Below are 21,021 nucleotides of genomic sequence, written 5' to 3'. Positions count from 1 at the left end.
GAAAATTTTTCTTCTTTCTCTACCTTCCATTCTTTGACTAACTCTTGATTTTCATACTGCAGTTTGCTCTTCTGACGCTTAATTTTGGATGACAAATTGTTAAAATTTAGCTTTAACCACAAAAAAATTGATGTAAATTGTTAAATAAAAAGATGGGTAGTCTCAGGGTTTTTTGTTACTTGTTGATTTTGTGCATTAGATGTGCCCTTTGAGTGTTGATTTTCCTTTTAGCTGTACAAAATTTACTTCAGAACCAGGAATCTTTGTTGATATTTAATTTATATACTCTTATGAAATGTTTAATTAGAAGCTCTCTCCACTTTTTTAAACCATCAAAAATCCTTTTTTATAATTATTAAAAAAACCATAATAATTTCCGAATTATTTCCAGAGGTTATCTTCATAAACCTAAAGTGGTTTAATAAATTATCCTTTTAATGAAAGGCTTAATAAAGGTGCAAATAATAACTTCTGTTAATGTTGATTAATCATAAATTATCTTTTTCCCCTAATATTCTTCTAACTAATATTTATGTGATCAAAATATAAGATTGTGATTAATAATTAATAAAAAAGATTTAAAAAAAAAAACATAAAACAAATCTTAATCACACATGCTTACTAATGCACACGTGTGAATACATTTAGTAAAATATTAGGCAAATTTATATCAAGAAAGAATCATATAATGCTGATTTATTAAACCATATTAATTAGATGGTTTTAGATTATAAACAAAATAATGTCTAATCATATAACAATATGTCATTATTTACGTATAAAGTTGTATATATAGTTTTATTATTATAAAAAATAAAACATAAATGATATATGCATAACATTTACTTAAAAAAATTTAACAAAATATACAAATATATATCCAATCACTAAATATGTTATTTTAAAATTTTCATTGAAAATTATTTATACTCCTCTTAGAATTTATAAAAAAAAAATAACGATGAGATTTTAATTTTCTCTGTATTAAGTAACAAATCTTTTGTTACTGAGCAAACATCCAACAAGACCATTTCCAATCAAATTACTTAGGCTAAGTTTTTTAGTTGATTTCTTTATAACTCTCTAACCCTTTTTTTGTTTAATTAAAGATAGGACTAAATGGATTCATACTAACAACGTCGCCATTGTCGCCTAAACGAAATGTTGCTACCTTGCCACACCATTCTCCCCGTAACATTGTTGCCAACTTGTGAATGGAAGTTGTGGGATTGTCTCCCTCATAACCTCCCCTTGTGTCATTGGCAACAAGCCAGCACTTGAGAACCAATTATTTTAAAGTGTCTTAGATAAATGTTTTTAGAATTATAGAACTATGATAAAGAGCTTAAATATATCTTAATTATGAGGATTTTATGAACATATTAAATGGTCATTTTAGAAACGAATGTTGTCTCAATATTAGTCTAACCAAAATGTAGATAATACATTAAGAGTATCATCATATTGCATGGTCATTATAAGAAGTAGTGATATATCTCACATGTCAAAGTTGTTTGTTGACATCGATATAATATATAGGTGCTTATTGAATGCAAGTTCATTAAACTAACCCACCAAATAATTATATCTATATATATATATATATATATATATATATATATATATATATATATATATATAATAATCTTAATATCTATAAAACTAACTTTTAATAGACAATGATGCATGCAATCTTAGACTTGAGATCATCATTCACTAAAGCATCTTATACACCAATTGGCATAGTTTGATGCTACTTCACATAATCCTTGAGTTAGGGCTATTAAAATGGAAGTTATTGCATGACTTGAGAAGTATACTAAGAGTATAGTGGATCCATATAAGATAAATTATTTTCAGGTAACAGAGAATATTTCAATGTCATTTTATGGATGACAATGATCATTTAAATCTATGACTATATTAGGATTGAGTTGTCGCTACGTGATAGAGAACCTACAATTCCCATATAGGTGATTGACTGCAAGATTTAAAAGCTTTGGGTTTATCTAAAGTGAATTACATTCAATTTCCAAGATGGTGATTTAGCTCTATGAGGTTGTTGGACCTAAGTGAGTTTTATACTTACTTTAGGGGTCAAATTGTAATACCCAATATAAGAAGCATTGGGATGAACTATAAGAGTTTACTAAGGTTTGACCTAGGGTGAAACTTGTTTAGGAATAATGAACACTTATTCTATCGGTTTAAATGATCATTCTCTATTTTTATTTAAACATGAGTTGTTCATCCTAGCTGCATAACATTTTGATATAGCAAAAACACATTTGCAATAAAACCCTTGCTTTGTCAATTTTTTTTCACCTTAGAATGATCTAGTAATCGATAGAGTCCTTTCTTAGCTTCTCCATCAACGTGGTGTGTCTTGCTACCTATATGCGGACAATTAGGTGTCACTTTATCCTTGATAGGATTTTTGAAAGTTCCAATAGAGATCATCTAAAAAGGAGTCTTCAAATGCAGATATCATATTCAAAGCAATCTAACCTTATTTTAAGATATATTTTGGGAAATTTGGATTGTTTTATTATATTTTATTGTTGTGCATGAGTAAAATAATCCAAAATTTCCCTATTGTTGTATCAAAGCTAAGAGTTATAAGGATGAGTGTACTTAACATGCTTTTGCTGTATGTTGATGATTGATGACATAATTGTATATAAGATTTGAGATTTATGTTCCTATTAGGGATAAGCAAAAAAACTGAATTGGAACCGGAACCATGGCTATCCAGTTTTCAATTTTAGTTCTTATCTGAAATCGGACTATCTTGGATAGGTTTCAATTCTAATTTTTTAGAGTCAATCGGTTCTAGTTTCACCTTGTAAAGAACTGGAACCGTAACCGAAACCTACAATTAAACATAGTTGTGTTTAAGGCAGAATGTTTGAGTAAATCATTCTATTTTCTCGAGTCAGCTTTCCTAACCTGGTGCATTTTGTGCATTTTGAGCTGACATATGCTTAGTATACTGAGTAGCCCTATGCTAAAAAGCAAAGCAAAGAAATGGAATGAGCATATGGAAAGTCTCATTTGTTTATCAAAATTAAGAGCACAGTGCTGTGTTAACCAATCACCCTTGCCATGTTTTATATAATGGCATTAAGCTTTCTAACTTCTTTATATTCCCAAACCAAACTAGAACGCTTTGGTTATTGACATCTGCAAATAAAACCTTTTTCTATAATTTTGTGAAACTAGGGCTGGATTCGAACCGAGCCACTTGAGCTCGAGCTCGGCTCGGACGAGCCCGAAACGAGCCGGCCCTAGCCGAGTTCGGTCGAGCTCGAGCTCGAGCTACTCGCCTGATTTTTTAATTAAAAATTTTGATACAAAACGATGTTGTTTTGACCAATATATATTAAAATAACGTCGTTTTAATAACAAAAAATGAGTCTAACCGAATTCAAACCGAGTTTGAGTTTGGCTTTCACGAGCTCAAACTCGAGCTCAACTATATGTGAACCGAACCGAACTTGAGCTCTATGTGAAACCTTATCACCAAAAGGCTTAAGGTAGGTGGTCATATCTCCATGTAAAACCTCGATGACAGGAACTAGGCAATCAGGACAAATAATTATGGGCAAAATAATACTTGCTTCAACATATAATTTTAATTTAATGAGGAAAGAAACATTAATCCTTATTATGCTAAATGTGAGAGTTTAAGTCACATAGAAGCTAGCCGTAACATGGAAAACTCAAGACCATTGGTTAAACAACATAATAACTGCTCTTTGTGATAGATTTTTTTAAATCTGTTGTCACTAAATTAATTTATAATCAACCGATCACCCTGTTCAATGATGCCAAAAAGTAGTTAGAAAGATTCAATACATGATAAGAAGCTAGTTCTTATTACCTTGTTCCACAATTGTTAATCACTCTAGTCTTCACTACAACATAAATACAAGTATTACGATTGTTTAATCCATTTGCTAATGTGGCAATGCAAAGTGTTCCCCGCCTTGGAAGTTGTTAGGATTAGGACATTTGTTATAGTGTTTAACTATAAAAAAAGAATCAAAATATTTTACACCACTTGATGTAGTACAGGTTTCAGGTAGGAATATGAACCTACCCAAAACCCATAAGGTCCATTCCTATCCAAAACCGACTTTGTAAGTTTTAAGTTTCGGTTCCTATTTTTAAGAACCGACCAATTCCAATTTGGATTTCTTAAATTTTTATAGGGTATTCAAACTCACTCACTCTTAGTGATTATGTTTGTAATGTCCACGTGTAGCAAGGTCATTTATGTCATATGACATTAAGTTTGACTTTATATGAATGTGCAGAAATTATAAATTGTGATAAGTTAAAGAGTTTAATAATATAAGTAGATAAATAGTTGTGCATGAAAATGATCGCCTCTTCATAACATGTCAAGTGAGTGAATCAAATAATGTACTACGCCATAAATGGATTAACTGATGAAAAATCATTCATGAAGGCAAATGACGGTTTCTTATTCAAATTTTTATAAAAAGGGCACATTACACTTGGCCTTGACACATTATACACATTACAAAATTTTTGGAAACACTTGCATTTTCGGCAACCAAGATTTTTTCCAACAATTGAAAGTGAAGAGAAGGAGATTTGACATCAAACCTTTACTACTAGGCAACAAAGAAAGTAGGAGAAGTTTAAGATTTGCATATTCTATGGTTGCATATTGAATGTGTTAAGTTTGGATTGATGAGAATATGTTTTGAAATGATGATATTTAATCAATTCTTTGATATGTGGATTTGTGTTGATGAAATTTGTATTTTAGAGTAGGAGTTATGTTTTTCCTTGAAAAGTATGGATATGGTGAGATTATACAAAAAGAATTTTGATGAATATAATTAATTTTGTTGCTCTAGATATGATAGAATGGTCGTTCTAAGGTTAAGAACGGTTATTCTTTTATAGAATTAGGATTACAATCACACATAAACAATCGTCTAAAGGATATAAATGATTGTTTATGCCACAAAGACTAAGTCGTGATGAATGTATGTGGTGAAGTATAATACGATCATTCAAAGATATGGAATGACAAAAATACCCCTAGAATGACATATGATTATGAACATAAAAATTCGGTAGACGTCATGACATACAAATTAATGTGCACTCAATTTTTTTTTTTCATTTTTCTAACTAATGCTATTAGACATGAAATGTCATGATCATTTTGGAACTTGTAGGGTCATCCATTAATTCAGTTTTCAACATTCATTGTTATGTAAATATATATTTGTCTTAAATTGATTCCCAAACAAAAGTTTAAAGTCTTAATCAATCTTTCGTATGTTATCTCTTCTTGAATTATCAAATTTTTTTATTCCCATCAGCTTTTCTCATCTTTCTGGATATCTATTACCCTTTGTGTTCAACCAAAAAAAGTAAAATTCATGTGATATTCGACACAAAATGAATTATAATAACATTTGCCCGAACACAAAATATAGAGTGATATTCGACAAATTCCACGTGTTAATAAAATATACTAAAAATTTGCAAAGTATAAAAAACCCAATATATTTTTATATCTATAGTTCAACCGCAAAAATTATTTACATTGTAGTTTTACATGCTTACCTCGCCAATTGCGCCTACTTTACCCACCCTTGCTAGGGCACTCCTACCCTTGGTTTCTTCTATTTTTTCAAAAATTTTAACACAAAATTATGTCAATCTTTCGTACTGATATGGGTTTGAAGTAAATAAAAGATTAATTACCATTTTTAAAATTAAAATTAACTAAGAGGAATCAGAATTGACAAAATAATGAAGTATGATTGATTATTTTTATCACTTCTATTTTAATCCTATCCAATATTTCAATATATTTTTCATAAAATCTAAGTTTAAATTATAACACAAGAATGACAATCATACTTATAAGTCAAATTAATAATAATAATTGAAAATTGACCAAAAAATAAGATAGGAGCAAAAAGTGAAGGTTAAAATTAATCACTCCTACCACATTTATTGTCACTCTTATCTACCATTTAATCAATTTTTGAACAAATTTTAAGTAAAATCAGATACTGTATTACACTCTCAACTAAAATACATAAAGAATTGATGAAAATATAAAATTAAAATTAAAGCTATTCCTATTAGGAGCAAATCACACCTACCTCAAGAATTCTTTAAATTTCATATTCAATTCTTAAAAGGGAAAAAAATAGCGTAATGAAATACTTCCTTGGATTAAAATGAATTTGTTGTTGGGTTCGGTTATATTTAACTGAATTTTAGATGAAATTACGGACGAAGTATTTGAGTGGCTTTGGTTTACTTAAGTTTAAATATGAGGGTAAGACGGATATTATTTTAGGCCCGTGGCTATATCTATATAATTTCTCCGGTGTTGGTTAATATCACTTAGACTCCCTAAACTTTGGTTATTTTCTTATTTTCATTATTTAATCATATCAACGATAAAACTTGTTTAAGATGTAATGAACTAGTTGATCAAGCGATTTTAATAATTAAGAATAGATTTATAATTGTAATGACAACTTGTAATAATTTAATATTTCACTTCTTTAAATATCTTTCTCCATCTGAACAAAACAATCTTCCATTGGCCTTAAATAATTTCTTCTTTAATTCCTCTAGGACACTTAATCTTTAATTTTCTTATAATATACAATTATATTATAACACAGAGAAAAAGGATAAGAAGATAAAATTTAATAGTTGTAAATACTCTTTCAATATATTTTCAAGACCTCTAATAACTTCTGCTTTCTAAAACAAAAATCTCTCTAAAAATTGTTAAACATTTAAAAAAAATTCTCAAATCATAAGAATATGTATTACTGCAATGATAAAAGCTTACGATAATAATATTTTTCATACCTGTTGAATAAACCCAGCTGAATTAACTATGACCCTACTTATAAGTTATTAAATATATAAGTTAGATTTGTATTAACAAGTGTTTTCAGCACCAACGAGGTAAAAAGTAATTTAGAGTATTGTGTAAGATAAATTATACTAATAATATTAAAGACCCATTATTGAATCTTAATATCTACTACTAACATTAAAGCTATATCGAATTTCACCATTAACATATCTTAAATAATAAAAAATAAAATTCATTTGATTTTCTATCATTCGATCAAATGAATGAATTTAACCAACTCAAACACAAGACAAAGCAATGAAGTTTAGTGGTTGAAACCTATTATTACTTTACTAACTGATTATTGGACATCATATCAGTGAACTAATTTTTCATTTATGTAAATTATGGCATATTTTACGCATAAATCCTTTCTAACTTTATTTAACTCTCATTATTGTGTTCGTTTTGGCCGTGAATATATTGTAGGGATTTTCATGCCATTGAATCACAAAAATAATAACAAGATGGTAAAGGAATTTATACATGCAATAAATATTTTGGAAACCACAATAGCCCTGTTTGGCGGCTCCTCTCTCTTTGAATTCATCCAAATCTACCTCCGATGAAAAACACTTCATTATTCTAACGAGGTCTTACACGTCTACAAAAGGGCTCAATGATGACAAGTGGATGCACATGTGCTAACCAATGTTATGAAGGTGAGTGTACGAAGGCAAGAAAGGATGCAAAAATTGAAAGAAAATTTTTTTTTCTCCCTACGAAGAGAAAAAATGGGCTAGGGTCATGAGAAGCGTGAATTTATATGCATAATTTGGTCTAATTATTTAATTTATATTAATTGAGTGTGTATGTGTGTGTGTATATATATATATTAATATTAATTTTTAATTATTTAAAATATAATTTCATAAATCTAAATTCACTAATCTCAGTATAACTTACGGTGTTTCACAATTTGCACAACAAACCTTAATATTTCGAATCGTAACAAACAATTCTATGTGTGTGATTTATAAGTTTTCTAATATACTAATAATGAATATAAATCGTGATTAATCTATGATTAATTATATATTATACTCATAGACCATGAACACCTGTTAACAAGATATCATAATCACACAATATATTGAAAATTAATATTAACTAATGGAACTTTTCGATGATACAATTATTATACAATTGAATCTTTTTATCATTTTAATATATCATTAAAACTGAGACATAAAAATAGTGTTTACCTCAGTTGTTTTAACTTCTTAACTTAATTCCTAAGCAATGATCAAGTTTCATTAGATTTGAGCATTTATCCTAATTTGCACCGTGAGCACAAATTTTATGTTTATAGTCATTTGTTAAATAGCATTATAGGATCTCTCTCTTTCGTACTCAAAAGTGATGAATCCTTCATTAATTTACCATAATTTTGTTATATTTGTGACATAACCAATCACTACCGTACTTCTAAAAAATACTACATTAGACTAGTGTCAATTTAGAATAAAACGTTCCTATTATCTCAGTTCAAAAATACATACACCAACCTTCATTAAAGTATCTATTCCATAAATATTGCCTCAAACAATTATAAAAAGAGGTTCACCGAGAACAAGAAATTAAAGAATCCACATGCTACATATCCAACTCCATTTTCTCTGCAACCAATTCTGGTACTACTAAGAAGTCAAAGATTCTTATGGAGGAATGTACAATATACATATGGTGGACTAACGGGATGCATTGCGTTTGGTCTCCTAATGTTTTCTCTGTATTTTCAAATTGAATATAGTGATACAGACTGACTTCACGTTTACATTTGCATGCAAGGAATACTCATAGTTGTTATTTCAGCCAACAATGTTATTCCACAAATTGGCACAGGTTGGTGTACTTTCAAGAGAGGAGCACCAGAATACACCTTCCAATTTTTTATCAATTATCATGGGCGGTGGGGGAGGCAGCACTTGCAGTAGTAGGGGTTGGGAATGGCATGGCAGGGACTGGATCAGGATCAGCTGCAGAATTCATGAAGTATTGGATCGTGCTATTCCTGTTCACACTGTAAGCAGCTTATTTTGGAATGATGATCGCATTCTTACCGCCAGTGCCAACACTAGCCGCATTTGCTGTGTCAATAGTAACATCACTGTGGTTGTTTGCCTCCGGAGTGGTGGTTGTCCATCTGACATAAAGCTCTACCAGTGGATGCATTGGACGGATCCATTGCAGTATGCAATTTTAATGAATAAAATAACTGCTATCAGTTTTTACTGTGATACAAAGAACAGTGGATCAGAATGACAGTGCCTAAGGTTGATAGATGGCTCTTATGTGTAGAATAAACTGGCAAAAGGGAGAAGTTTGAGCTATGAAAGGTAAGAAAACGACATACCCATATTATTTGCGATGAGTGCGCTATTTTCCAGCCTTGCTTTCTTATTCTTTGTCGCGTTGAAGCACAACTCACCGAATGTATAGCAGGATCATATGAATTTTTTATGACAAAGACGGAAACATATAGAAGAAGAAAAGCTCTTCCATAGAATAACACAGAAGCATCTACGCTGGAAAGTAATTGTGGCGACACAAATAGATGGATCAGAAGCATTCAAAAGAAGAAAAATTCATAAAAAATTCCCAGGACAGCGGCAGATTGAGGTTACTTTACCGTGATCTTATTTCAACATACACATGATTACTTTCTTTTCCCTTTAATTATAATCTATCTACTAACCTTTCACAGAACAATGTAAAGAACACAATACAGCCATTGTAATATAAACTCAGATTCACCAACTGAATTTGAAAGTTTATATTAAAAAGACATGCACTCAATATGCTGAATTTGTTCAATGCTCCACAGTGTCAGGAGTAAAATATAAGGAGGCAAAATCTGCCTATGACACTCCACAGCTCGGGATGTAACTACAAGAACCACGTTGTAGAATTGAACTAGTATATATGGAGGAATACGATCAATTTAGCTGACATGACAAGAAACTATATCTCAGTGTTCATATTACTAGTTTGACAAAGGTATGACCAAATAAAACAGCAGCATTATCCCCAATCCACGAAGGGAAGAGGAGGATATCCCCCCTCAGGAGGAGGTTTTAGCGATGGAGGTAGATTGCCCCATGACATTCCCATGCCACCTCCCACCACATCACCTGTGAATTACAATTAAAACAAAGTAAGCATCCAGTTTAAAAAAAGAAAAGAAGGAAACCATCAATTTGTGGAAACATATATTTACTCTTGGCTAATAGTTAAAACAAAATAATAATGTGATTTTAAGGTCACCAACAAAGACAAAAACCATAAAAACAGAACTTGGCATAAAAAAAGAGAGTAAAACAAACAAAAGGACTAATGAAACATTACAAAAGATATATCAACTGAAAAAGAACTCAAGCCTGAGCAATAACTGAAATGAATTTACCAGGCAAAGAGCTTCCACCACCAACTAATTGAATTCTTGGATCAACTGATGATGACCGGGCATTATCTATAAAGCCTGTAGCTGAAATAGTTATATCACATTAGATTGCATGAAAACATATTGTGCCCTGGTTTTTTTAAACTTAACAGAAAATATTATAATATAACATAACACTTAGAATATGAAGACGTGAAAAAAACTGAAAATACCTTTAGTCTCTGCTTTTTGCGTATTGTTGATGTCAATATGAAGGTATTTACAAGAATCACCATATGGGCAAGAATACTTCAAACCAAATTACAAGATAGCACATATAAGCCAAGCAAATCAAAACAATAACAACATAAACTAGAAATATTTTGAAAAAATGACAGAAACAATTCCTGAAGTTTTTAAATTTTTAATAAATATTCCTAAAATCCATATAGACCTCCACTATAGTTTAATCAAATTTATCAGAAACCTCCCATGCATTGGACAGAGATTTGCCTCTATTTTTAATTACAAGTTTGACTGTTTAAAAATTTAAAAATTCTTTATTTTTCTCAAATGTACAAAATTAAATCAAACCCCTTCTCGCCGGAGTCTGAACCATATTCAATCTCAAAAGATTCAGTCAGGCGAACCGAATGAACTAAATATCACCCACAAATCAGATAAACCTCCCCTGAACTTTTGAAAACCTTTGTAAATCTTCTTAAAATCCTTAAAGGCCCGATTATAGATTCACAAAATTTATCAAAAATCTCCCTTACATTGCATGGAGATTTGCCAACAATTTCTACATCAAGAGACCAACTATAATTGCACCAAACCTCAAAACATATTTTTTTAGAAAAAATGAACCAAAATTATAGATTTAAACCAATTCCTTGAACTCCCTAATATCATCTCAATTCCATCTGAATACCCTCCAACAACTCCAAAAGATACATCAAGCTTCAATTTTATACTGTCAACAATGCCAAGGCAACTTTTTTATTCTTCGAAACTTACAATATTATCAAGATTCAATCTCAAAACCTCATATACAACCACAAAAGATCCAATAACATAAACTGACATTATCCATGTAACAATGAAATCAATTCCCACAAGATGAAGTTAACATGCGACGGTTGAACTCATAAGCATTTTTGGGACCCTTTTCCTCAAACTCCGAGCTGGTTTTAAGCACGAATTCACGAATTCCACCAATATGTACACAACCTAACAATTCACAAACCTAGATAAAAATCAATTAATAAATGAAACTAACAAATCTAATCCAAACTCTCTGCCATCCTAATGTTCAATGCAACTAGCCACTACCAACCACTGAACCCGGATATACATAAATAAATAAATACTATAAATTTAAAAGACACTCCTTTCACCAGAAAACACCATCTTCATTGCATTCAACACATTCGTGAAAATTGGGCTCATAACCATTTAGCCCTCTTTCCTTACAAGCCGGTTTTAAGCGTGAATTCGACCAATATGTAGCCAACCTAACAACTCACAAACCCAGATACATACCAATAAAAGGATAATAGTAATAAAACTTACGAATTTAAACCAAACTCTTTGCGTCCCTAAGTACAATTGTAAATAGCCAAATAAAGAAAGACATCTAGAAATAAATATGATAAGAGAAAAAGAATAAGATACACACCGTTTTGGTGAAGCGGTTACAGATACCCTTCTTCCCTTCAGGGAAAGACTGGTGGGTGGCTGCAAAGGAAGAAAGTGAGGCATAATATCGAATTGGCGAGTATATGAATGAATAAATAAATAAATTTCATTAAATAATTAATAAAAAGAACAGCTGAAAGGAGGGTACCCTGGGGAGAGAGAGAATCGTACCAAAGAGACTTGGCACGGAGGTGTTGGACGCCTTGAAGATGGCGTTTTCTGGCGAAAGGGGTGTCTTGGAATTGCTTGTCACAGTAGTCGCAGTAGTACTTTCCCACTACCATTTCTATCTTTTCTTCTTCTTCCTTCTCTCCGAGGGCTTTTTCTTTCTCACTTTTCGGTTAAGCCAGGTACCGCGTTAAAATATTTTTATAGTTTTATTTAAGGATCTTAAAAAATAATAATAATAAAGGGAAAATGAATTAAATAACCTAAAAGTTTCAGAAACAGGAAAAGTTGAAAGGGTGAATCACTGTTCCACCCAAGGTTAGGCCTCATCCTTTTCCACCCCTAGTTGACATAAGTAACATTTTCACCCAAAAAAACATAAATAACCCTTTCTGACCCAAATTTAAACTTAACAACAAAATTAGAAAGTAAAATTACAATTCTATTATTGTTATTTCATTTTTCAAAAAAAATTAAAAATAATTTTTTAAATATCTAAATTATATAATAAATCTCATATTTATCTTTTTTTTTTCACCTTTACCCCAGTCATATAGATAATGATATTTTTATTGTATAATTATATATAATTGAGTAAATTATCATTTTTATAAATTTTAGGGTCTTTTAATAGTTTAAGAGGGATTTTGAAAATTCAAAAAAGTTCAAGTCTTTTTAAAAAATTTTGAAAGATTAGCTTATCTCAAGTAGTTTAAAAAATGATAACTACACCTCATAGAATTGAATAAAATATAATAAATTATAAGTGTAAATATCATATTATAATTATCAAAATCATATAATAATTTTTAAATACATAGAGATTTGAAAAAATTTCAAAGATTAATTTATTCATTTTTTAAAATTTTTTGGGTTAAATTGTCATATTTAAAATATTTGGATATAATAAAAAATTATTTTTAATTAAAAAATGATAAAATTACTATTTTCTTTTACACTATTAATTTTTTAAACTAAAATTGATTTTTGGGTGAAAAAATGCTTTTAAGCCAAACTTAGGGTGGGAAATTTATTCTCTCATTTTGAAAAAGGAAACATGAAGAAAACTAAAAATTAAATTAAATAATGTGAAAAATAAAAATAAAAAAGATTTCCAACTATTCTTTGAACGAGGATTCTTTTCACACGTTTTTATATTTAATGTGTAGTGTTCACTACGTAAATGACGTCATTATATTATATAATTAAATAGTTTAAAATTAGAAATAAAATAATATTTAATTATATGATATATCATAATTCATACAAAAAATCATATATATTATTTACCCACATAATTTTATTAATATTTAATTGATTTTTCACTTAGAATTTTTTTCATTTATTATCATTAACAGATTTTAAATTCCCTCTATTTACTACTTTAGATTCACATTTACATTGTTGAGAGCATCTTTAACTGAATCACTCTCCAAGATACTTGATCTTAAAAGAAAAGTAAAATGTGTTAATCAGATGACAAAAATCCTTCCCCGGCCACGAGGGTTACATTGCTATTCCATAATCATCATTAAATTCAGCATGAGGAAATGAAGACTAGGACAAATGACATGGAGGGAAGCAAATACATTTAAAACCCGATACAAATAATCACATTAAGATTAAATGTTTAACATTTTCGCCATGGCTCTATGAATGTTACAGATGTTATCAAGTACAGGAACAAGCATTTTAAAATACCCATATTCAGGTTTAAGTTTGGGTTTGTTTCAACTAGTAGCATGATTATAAATTTGCTTTTACATAATAGTAGTAATGATAATAAAGTCATACAATAACATGAAGACATGGAAGAAATGGAGGCAAGACAAATAGCATACAATAGATAGAAAGTTGTTACAAAGTACAAACATTTCAGGGTTCTTCCATACATGAAAAACCAACACACCCTTGTGTTAGGTTTGCTACATTTCCATTCACCTCATCTCGAGTCATAGTCCAAGAAAGGGGCATTGCTTTCTGGCATGTTCTGGTACCAGTTTCACCAAGATTTCCACATGGACACCCTTAAGCTCTGGTGGAGAGAGCACGGCAGCAGACACATATCAAGAACAGTTCATTGGTTAATAATGTGCACTGAGATAAAGAGGTGTTAAAAGGAAGTTGCTTTGAGTGATTTCATACCATGAGATTTGAAGTTAAACAATGGCGGAAGGAAACGTCCATTTGGCAAGCGAGTGTTTGGGTTGCGCAGCTCATCAAAGAATGGATGAATCAAAGCATCTAACTACAATGGGAATAAAATTTTTGAGATATCAACCGCATTTAAGATTCAGAAATAAACAGATTGTACAAATCAAACCTTAATCTAATAAAAAGTAAGGCTATCTCCAAAAATTAATCAATATACTGTTATCTCAACAACAGAGACATGGCTCCCACTAACACATGAACAGTCTAATTATAACTTCTCCAATAAAAAATAAGAATCAGGCAGCCCATCTCATGTCACAACTCTTTTGCACACCAAATTCATGATCAGTGTCATGGAGCACAATCGCACATGCTAAAACAAAAGGCACATGATTCAATAAATTAGGCAAACAGGGATCCCTTCTCTTTCACAAGGCAAGCTGTGAGATTGTTAGTTTTCTAAATAAGTGCTGTCATGGAGCTCATTTAGAAATATCAAATAAAAGAAATGAGCAACACATTCTAATTTCTAAGTAGGTACTTACAGCTGTGCATCGCAAGTTGGGAGAGTATTGTAGCAGTCTTGAGACCAGATCAACAGCTTCATGAGGCATGCGTTTCGGGAATATCTAGTGAAAAAGAATCAACGATATATCATTATGTGACAAAGACAAGGGAATATAAAACATATTGTAAATTTTATTTTTTAAATCCACAACGCAACTTCAATTGATGATTCCTGATACCTTGTGCCATGGGTGAGCTTTAATCTGGGGGAATTTAAACTCGGTATAGTTTGGATTCATGCATTTTATTTCCTCCCTTGTAGGAGTACCTAATACCTGCAAAATAATTTCATTATATGTGGCGTTAGGCATTAGTCAATTTAATAATAATCAGACAACACATCTTCCTTTTAACACAATGAGAAGTATGAATATCAAATCAATAGGAATAATTAAGCCAATAAGATAAACATTGCCATGAGCCCAATTACCAAGCCGAGAAAGGTTATCTTCCAACTGACCACCAACAAGCTAAAATATCTAGAACACTGGCAAATTTAGAGCAGGTAAATATTGCACCACAAAACGCCCTAATTCCACCCTCAGTCAATAAGTTTGCAAAAAGATTTAAAAAAAAAAAAAAAAATCATCTTAGCAGCAAGATTTATCAGGACTATATGAAATGTTTCACCACAAGTAATTAGAACCACTATATTAATTAAGCTTATTCTTACCTTAATTATCTCAACAAGTTGGTCAACTCCACTATTGCCAGGAAAGAGAGGCTGGAAAGAATGTAAATTAAATTCATTAGTTAATCATAGATATTGAGACCGCTGAAGTTTAATGAACCTTTAGTTCAAGTTCCTACCTTTCCAAGCAGTAGCTCAGCCACAACACAGCCTGCAGACCATATATCAATGGCTGTGGTGTACTCAGTTGCACCAAATATAAGCTCAGGTGCTCTATAATACCTGGAGCAGATATAGGATATATTCGGTTCCCCTTTCAACTGTCAAACATCATGCAAAATTAGTATAGCAGACCATACAATCAAACAAGAAGAGAGATTGTTTCAGGATGACATTATAAACAAAAACAAAAATCATGGCATACCAATATTTTTGCACTTCCGAAATCACATAGTTTAACCTGGTGAGTATGTGGATTTACCTGCACAACGTAAATAGAACCATAAATAAACACAAAAGTAGAATTGAACTTAAAATAAATGTCCATACTTAGGTTTCTTATTAGAAAAAAAGACCATATTTATATAACAAAGAAGGTGTCTCCTGCCAATATAATCAATCTAATCAAAGGTACATAGATAACTGTGTAAACATACCAATAGATTTTGAGGTTTAATGTCCCGATGACACACTCCAATACTGCAATGAATGTAAGACAAAGCCCTGAAGATCTGTAAAGCAACAAAAACATAGAGAAATCTCAAAAATTAATTTTCACAAAAACAAATTGATAAAAAAAATTATCAAAATTGGTTTTCATCAACCAAGCAGAACTGAAGAATAACAAAGTAAAAATATCAAAAAAATATTATAATAATTGTCAAAATTGGTAGAGAAATCAAATACATATAATCAACCCCATACCTGATAAGCATAAAGTTTTACATATATCATTGGCATCCTCTGGTTCAACTTGTTGAAGTGTTTGATCACACGATGAACAGTTTCAGGAACGTACTCAAGAACAAGATTAAGATAAAGTTCATCCTTTTCAGTTGTTGAAAAGAAGCAATGCTTCAAAGAGACCACATTTGGATGGTCAAGAAGACGCATAGTTTGGAGTTCACGATTTTTGTACCTCTTATCCTGAAGAACCTTCTTTATTGCCACAGTCTCACCTGTCTCTAAACACTTGGCCTAAATCAGAAAAGCAAGATAAAAGCAGTAGTTAGTAACTAACTCGGTTAAAAAAGTATAAAGCACCTGCCAGTACATAACATGCTTACCTGGAAGACAACTCCAAATGACCCTTGTCCAACAATGCGCTCAGCCATGTAGCTAATTGTCTAGCATTTTGAGCAGATGCAATCAATTAGAGGAAAACAATTAATACAACAAAATTCAAATAGATAAAGCTTTCATACCAGCAAATAATTGTTAAAAAACGTAAAAACTTATTTGGCTGGTTTCATACATCTAAACAAGACATACTAATGCCTGAGGAAGAAATTCCATGCCAAATCAAGTATTAACATTATAAACATTTTTCAGCAAATATGATCTAATATAGCACAAACTGAATGAAAGCTGTACAAGTTAACAAGATGTCTGCATCACCAACTACATATATTGCTGAAAACCATCCAAAGCATGCAAAATACTCCTAAAAAAGGGAAACTTATTGCAGTATAATGGACAGCACAGCAAAACGCTTTAATATAAGTACACTGAAACTGATCACTTAGAAAATGAATAAAGATCAACAACAAAACAGTACCAAGAAGTATGCCTTGACGTATCAAAACCACAATATGTAACATTCCAAGAGAAAAATAAAGAATATAGAAAAAAACTGTACCTGTTTAGGCTGACCATTTCTGCCACCAATGGTTGTGACTATTATATGACCTGTCTCGGTCCCATTACCATCAACAACTGTAGCTTCAATTTCCTACAAATTTAGGCCAACAAATGAGTACCAATGGCTATATTTGGTAATAATTATTCTTATTACCAGGAAAAAAAATTATATGAGAAAAAAAAACAGTGAAATATATACCTTTTCATCCCTAATTTTCATGTCATTCATCTCCTCAGGCAGTTTATCAACACCACTGGTGTGGCCACTAGATTCTCTCAAGAAAGAAGTAGGTACCACGCCCACTGAAGCCATTTACTGGGCATTAAAAGGTGTCGTATCTCGTTACTTTTTCAATTAAACAATACCATGCATTTACCTGCAGTAAACATACAATAATTAAGACAACTGAGACAATTTAGACCACACAGGCTACATAACACACTAATATATCTCCACAACATGAGTTTCCAAAACTTTCAACTAATTAACCAATCAATAATCTAAAACTATTAAAATTCCCTCAGGTGAATACATTTACCCTTACAAAGTTACATATTCCATAGCACACATTCAAACATAAATAATGATCACTCAAAAGAGCATGGATTATAAACATGCAGCACTAAATCCCAAAAAATTCTATTCAACCCTGGTTTAAATACCAGCCAGATATTTTTCTAATTAATTCACATCAAGATTAGAGCAAAAATTGCAGTGAACTCCTTGAACTGAAAACTTGAATTTTTTCCATTCCACCTTTAGCTTTGCTCTCTTTCCAACAATCATCTACCTTGTCGCGAGAAATCCCTCTCAACCTATCGTATGAGTGCATTAACTTACAACACCAAATCCTTACTCAATTTAAATTTAAGCTACATTAGACTTACTCTTACACCTAGTAGTAAATACAAGAATGGAAAAAAATGGGTAAGCAAATTATACGGGTATAATACGGCGAATAATGAAAAATACGTTTGTGAAAAAACGGCCCTAAAATTTTCATACGAGAAAAGTACGGAACGTGTATATACATGTTTAATACGACACATCGTCAATAATACTTTTTTAAAAATACGGTAATATCATAATAATTTTAGTACTTTTTGTAAATCTCTTATTAAAAATCAATATAACAATTCAAATATAAAGTATTTAATTTAACTATTAAGTCTAATATAACATAATACATAATACATAATCATAATTCTTTGTATAATAAGTAATATACCAGTTAATTAAGAAAAATAAATAAATTAATCAGTTTGAATTTTAGACTTCAGATCAGAGTGAATCTTTATACAGGCACAGGGGAGGAAAACGCAAAATTTAGGAATTAAGAAAGAAATTTTATTGGGTTTTACTTAAATAGCAGTGGCATTTTCGTAAATAAGTGAAAATAGAAGGGACAATTTTGTACTTTAAATTTAGCCAAAAATTAAAAAATATGGTGTATAGTTCATGTTTAATACGAGAATGACGTAAAATATGCGTTTAATACATTTTGAGTTCAAAAATTCTTTTAAATGTGTTTAATACGCGAATAATATGGGAACACGAATAATACGCGTATTTACTAACTATGCTCTTACATAACCACACTGTTATATTAAGTAGGCTTTGCAAACAACCTACACAGACTAAAACATAATTATTACTAGAACCAATCCAACTTACCTAAAGTATTTTAACCCCAAATTTTGACAAGAAAGAAAAAACATAACAATTTTCTTCTTCAAATGTCAGATGCCACAAACCTTAAAATCCCACAACACAATTTGCTAAACGAAAAAACAAAACAGCTTTAATGCACACCCTATCAAAAGAACAGCCTTTACGCCTATTCAAAATAAAAAAATACTTCCAAAATCCATATAAAAAGGACTCGGTCATCAAAATATAATAATAAAACATTTCTAGCACACAGACAACAATATTTACATACAAAATCAGCGAAACTCCCATGCTACCTTAAAACAATTGCAGAAAGGTTACTAGAATTAATGGTTTTGCGTTACCTATACCGGCATCTTGGCAACGTCCAGCATCATATGAGTAAAATCAACACAAAAATAGTAACAAAAAATGAAATTTATATAGAATAATTCCATTAACATAAAAAGCATATAAAAACATGTAACATTTTTACAGGCCTTGTATCAAACCCACAAAGGAATTTTTTTCCTGAGGCAAAAAACTAAGGAACATAACACAAATTATCAAAAAAAATAAAAACTTTAAAAGATCTAAGAAAAATCAAACCAAACCAAACCAAACCCTAATTCACAAAATTAAGAATAAAAAACAAATGAAATTTTGAACCAAATTTGACCCAAAAAGATAATCTAAAGGTTCAAATCAACATACCGAAAAAACCCGATCCGAATCCGATGAACCCATTTCACAAAACACGAAACAAACCCAGAAAACAAATTTTAAAAATTCAAAAAAATTACATGACAAGAGATTAAAAAAGAGTTTTTTACCGATCAAATAGAGAAATTTGGAGATTGAAAAGGGACCCACGAAACGATGCCGTATGGGGAAGAGGAGGCTCTAGACGATGGCGCAAACGACGGAGAGAGAAACGATATTGTGCAAGAGTAAGTTAAAAGGCAGTTTGGCTTCTCTGGCTGTTTTTGCTTTTTGCCTTTGCTATGGTTTTCTTTTGGCCAAACGACTATTTCCCACCCAAGGTATGCTGTAATGACAAGTTTCCCCCCTTTAACTATGGAAATACCAAACACCCACCCATGGCCAGTTAAATTTAACAGAACCCTAACGCCTGAAAATTTTATCTCCTTTTGCCCCCCTAAAGTTTGAAAAAAAAAATTTTCCCCCAGCCTAAGTTTAAGAAAATAGCAGTTTCACCCTAGGGTTTGGTTTTGAAATCTCCGGCGACCTCTCCGGCTCCGTTGCCGACGGTTTCTCCCTCCCGAAGAATCTTCTCCTTCCGGTGATCGGTTTCCTCCCATTTGGAGGTCCGATCGTCGCCGGAAAAGCGGTGGGAGACGAAGAACTTCGTCGGGGAAGACGAAGTTCTTCGTCTTCCCCGACGAAGTTCTTCGTCTCCCACCACTTTTCCGGCGACGATCGGACCTCCAAATGGGAGGAAACCGATCACCGGAAGGAGAAGATTCTTCGGGAGGGAGAAACCGTCGGCAACGGAGCCGGAGAGGTCGCCGGAGATTTCAAAACCAAACCCTAGGGTGAAACTGCCATTTTCTTAAACTTAGGCTGGGGGAAAATTTTTGTTTTCAAACTTTAGGGGGCAAAAGGAAATTATATTTTAGTTTATTTTTTAATATTATAGAGAAAATGACAATTTTACCCTTAACCCCGTTAAATTTAACTGGCCATGGGTGGGTGTTTGGTATTTCCATAGTTAAAGGGAGGAAACTTGTCATTACAGCATACCTTGGGTGGGAAATAGTCGTTTGGCCTTTTCTTTTTCATTTTTCCTTTTTCTGCTTTTCTTTTTCATGTTGTGGTCTGCTGTAAGCTAAGCTGAGCTGAGCTGGAGAGAATAAAAAAGCATTTAAAAAATAAAAAATAAAATTATATTAGAAAAATTTATAAAAATAATAAAAAATTCGCGGAAAAATGGTTATTTTTTTGTTGGT

General features: G+C 31.4%; 2 protein-coding genes across 3 annotated transcripts; both read right to left on the bottom strand.

The window, feature by feature from the left end:
* Window positions 1-9,689: 9,689 nt before the first annotated feature.
* Window positions 9,690-12,395, bottom strand: LOC123221872 (zinc finger CCCH domain-containing protein 3). Of its 2 annotated transcripts, none has more exons than XM_044644835.1 (5): window positions 12,169-12,395; window positions 12,001-12,059; window positions 10,553-10,628; window positions 10,344-10,418; window positions 9,690-10,071 (listed from the first exon to the last, which is right to left on the bottom strand). In XM_044644835.1, exons 1-5 carry the CDS (start codon window positions 12,302-12,304, stop codon window positions 9,962-9,964), a joined length of 456 nt encoding a protein of 151 aa, XP_044500770.1. In that variant the 5' UTR covers window positions 12,305-12,395; the 3' UTR covers window positions 9,690-9,961. The 2 variants fall into 2 exon arrangements, with proteins under 2 accessions (XP_044500770.1, XP_044500769.1); XM_044644834.1 differs by having other exon boundaries at window positions 10,344-10,424; window positions 12,169-12,394.
* Window positions 12,396-13,894: 1,499 nt separating this feature from the next.
* LOC123221302 (shaggy-related protein kinase NtK-1) lies at window positions 13,895-20,066 on the bottom strand. The gene is made up of 13 exons (XM_044644108.1): window positions 19,885-20,066; window positions 17,600-17,777; window positions 17,399-17,491; window positions 16,827-16,886; window positions 16,465-16,737; window positions 16,197-16,271; window positions 15,965-16,021; window positions 15,720-15,860; window positions 15,583-15,633; window positions 15,089-15,184; window positions 14,888-14,971; window positions 14,334-14,436; window positions 13,895-14,223 (listed from the first exon to the last, which is right to left on the bottom strand). The coding sequence occupies exons 2-13, from the start codon at window positions 17,711-17,713 to the stop codon at window positions 14,141-14,143; spliced, it is 1,230 nt and encodes a 409-aa protein (XP_044500043.1). The 5' UTR covers window positions 17,714-17,777; window positions 19,885-20,066; the 3' UTR covers window positions 13,895-14,140.
* Window positions 20,067-21,021: the final 955 nt, after the last annotated feature.

The sequence above is a fragment of the Mangifera indica genome, chromosome 7 (assembly GCF_011075055.1).
Source record: "Mangifera indica cultivar Alphonso chromosome 7, CATAS_Mindica_2.1, whole genome shotgun sequence".
Lineage (NCBI taxonomy): Eukaryota > Viridiplantae > Streptophyta > Magnoliopsida > Sapindales > Anacardiaceae > Mangifera > Mangifera indica.
This window is presented reverse-complemented; position numbering and strand designations above follow the sequence as displayed.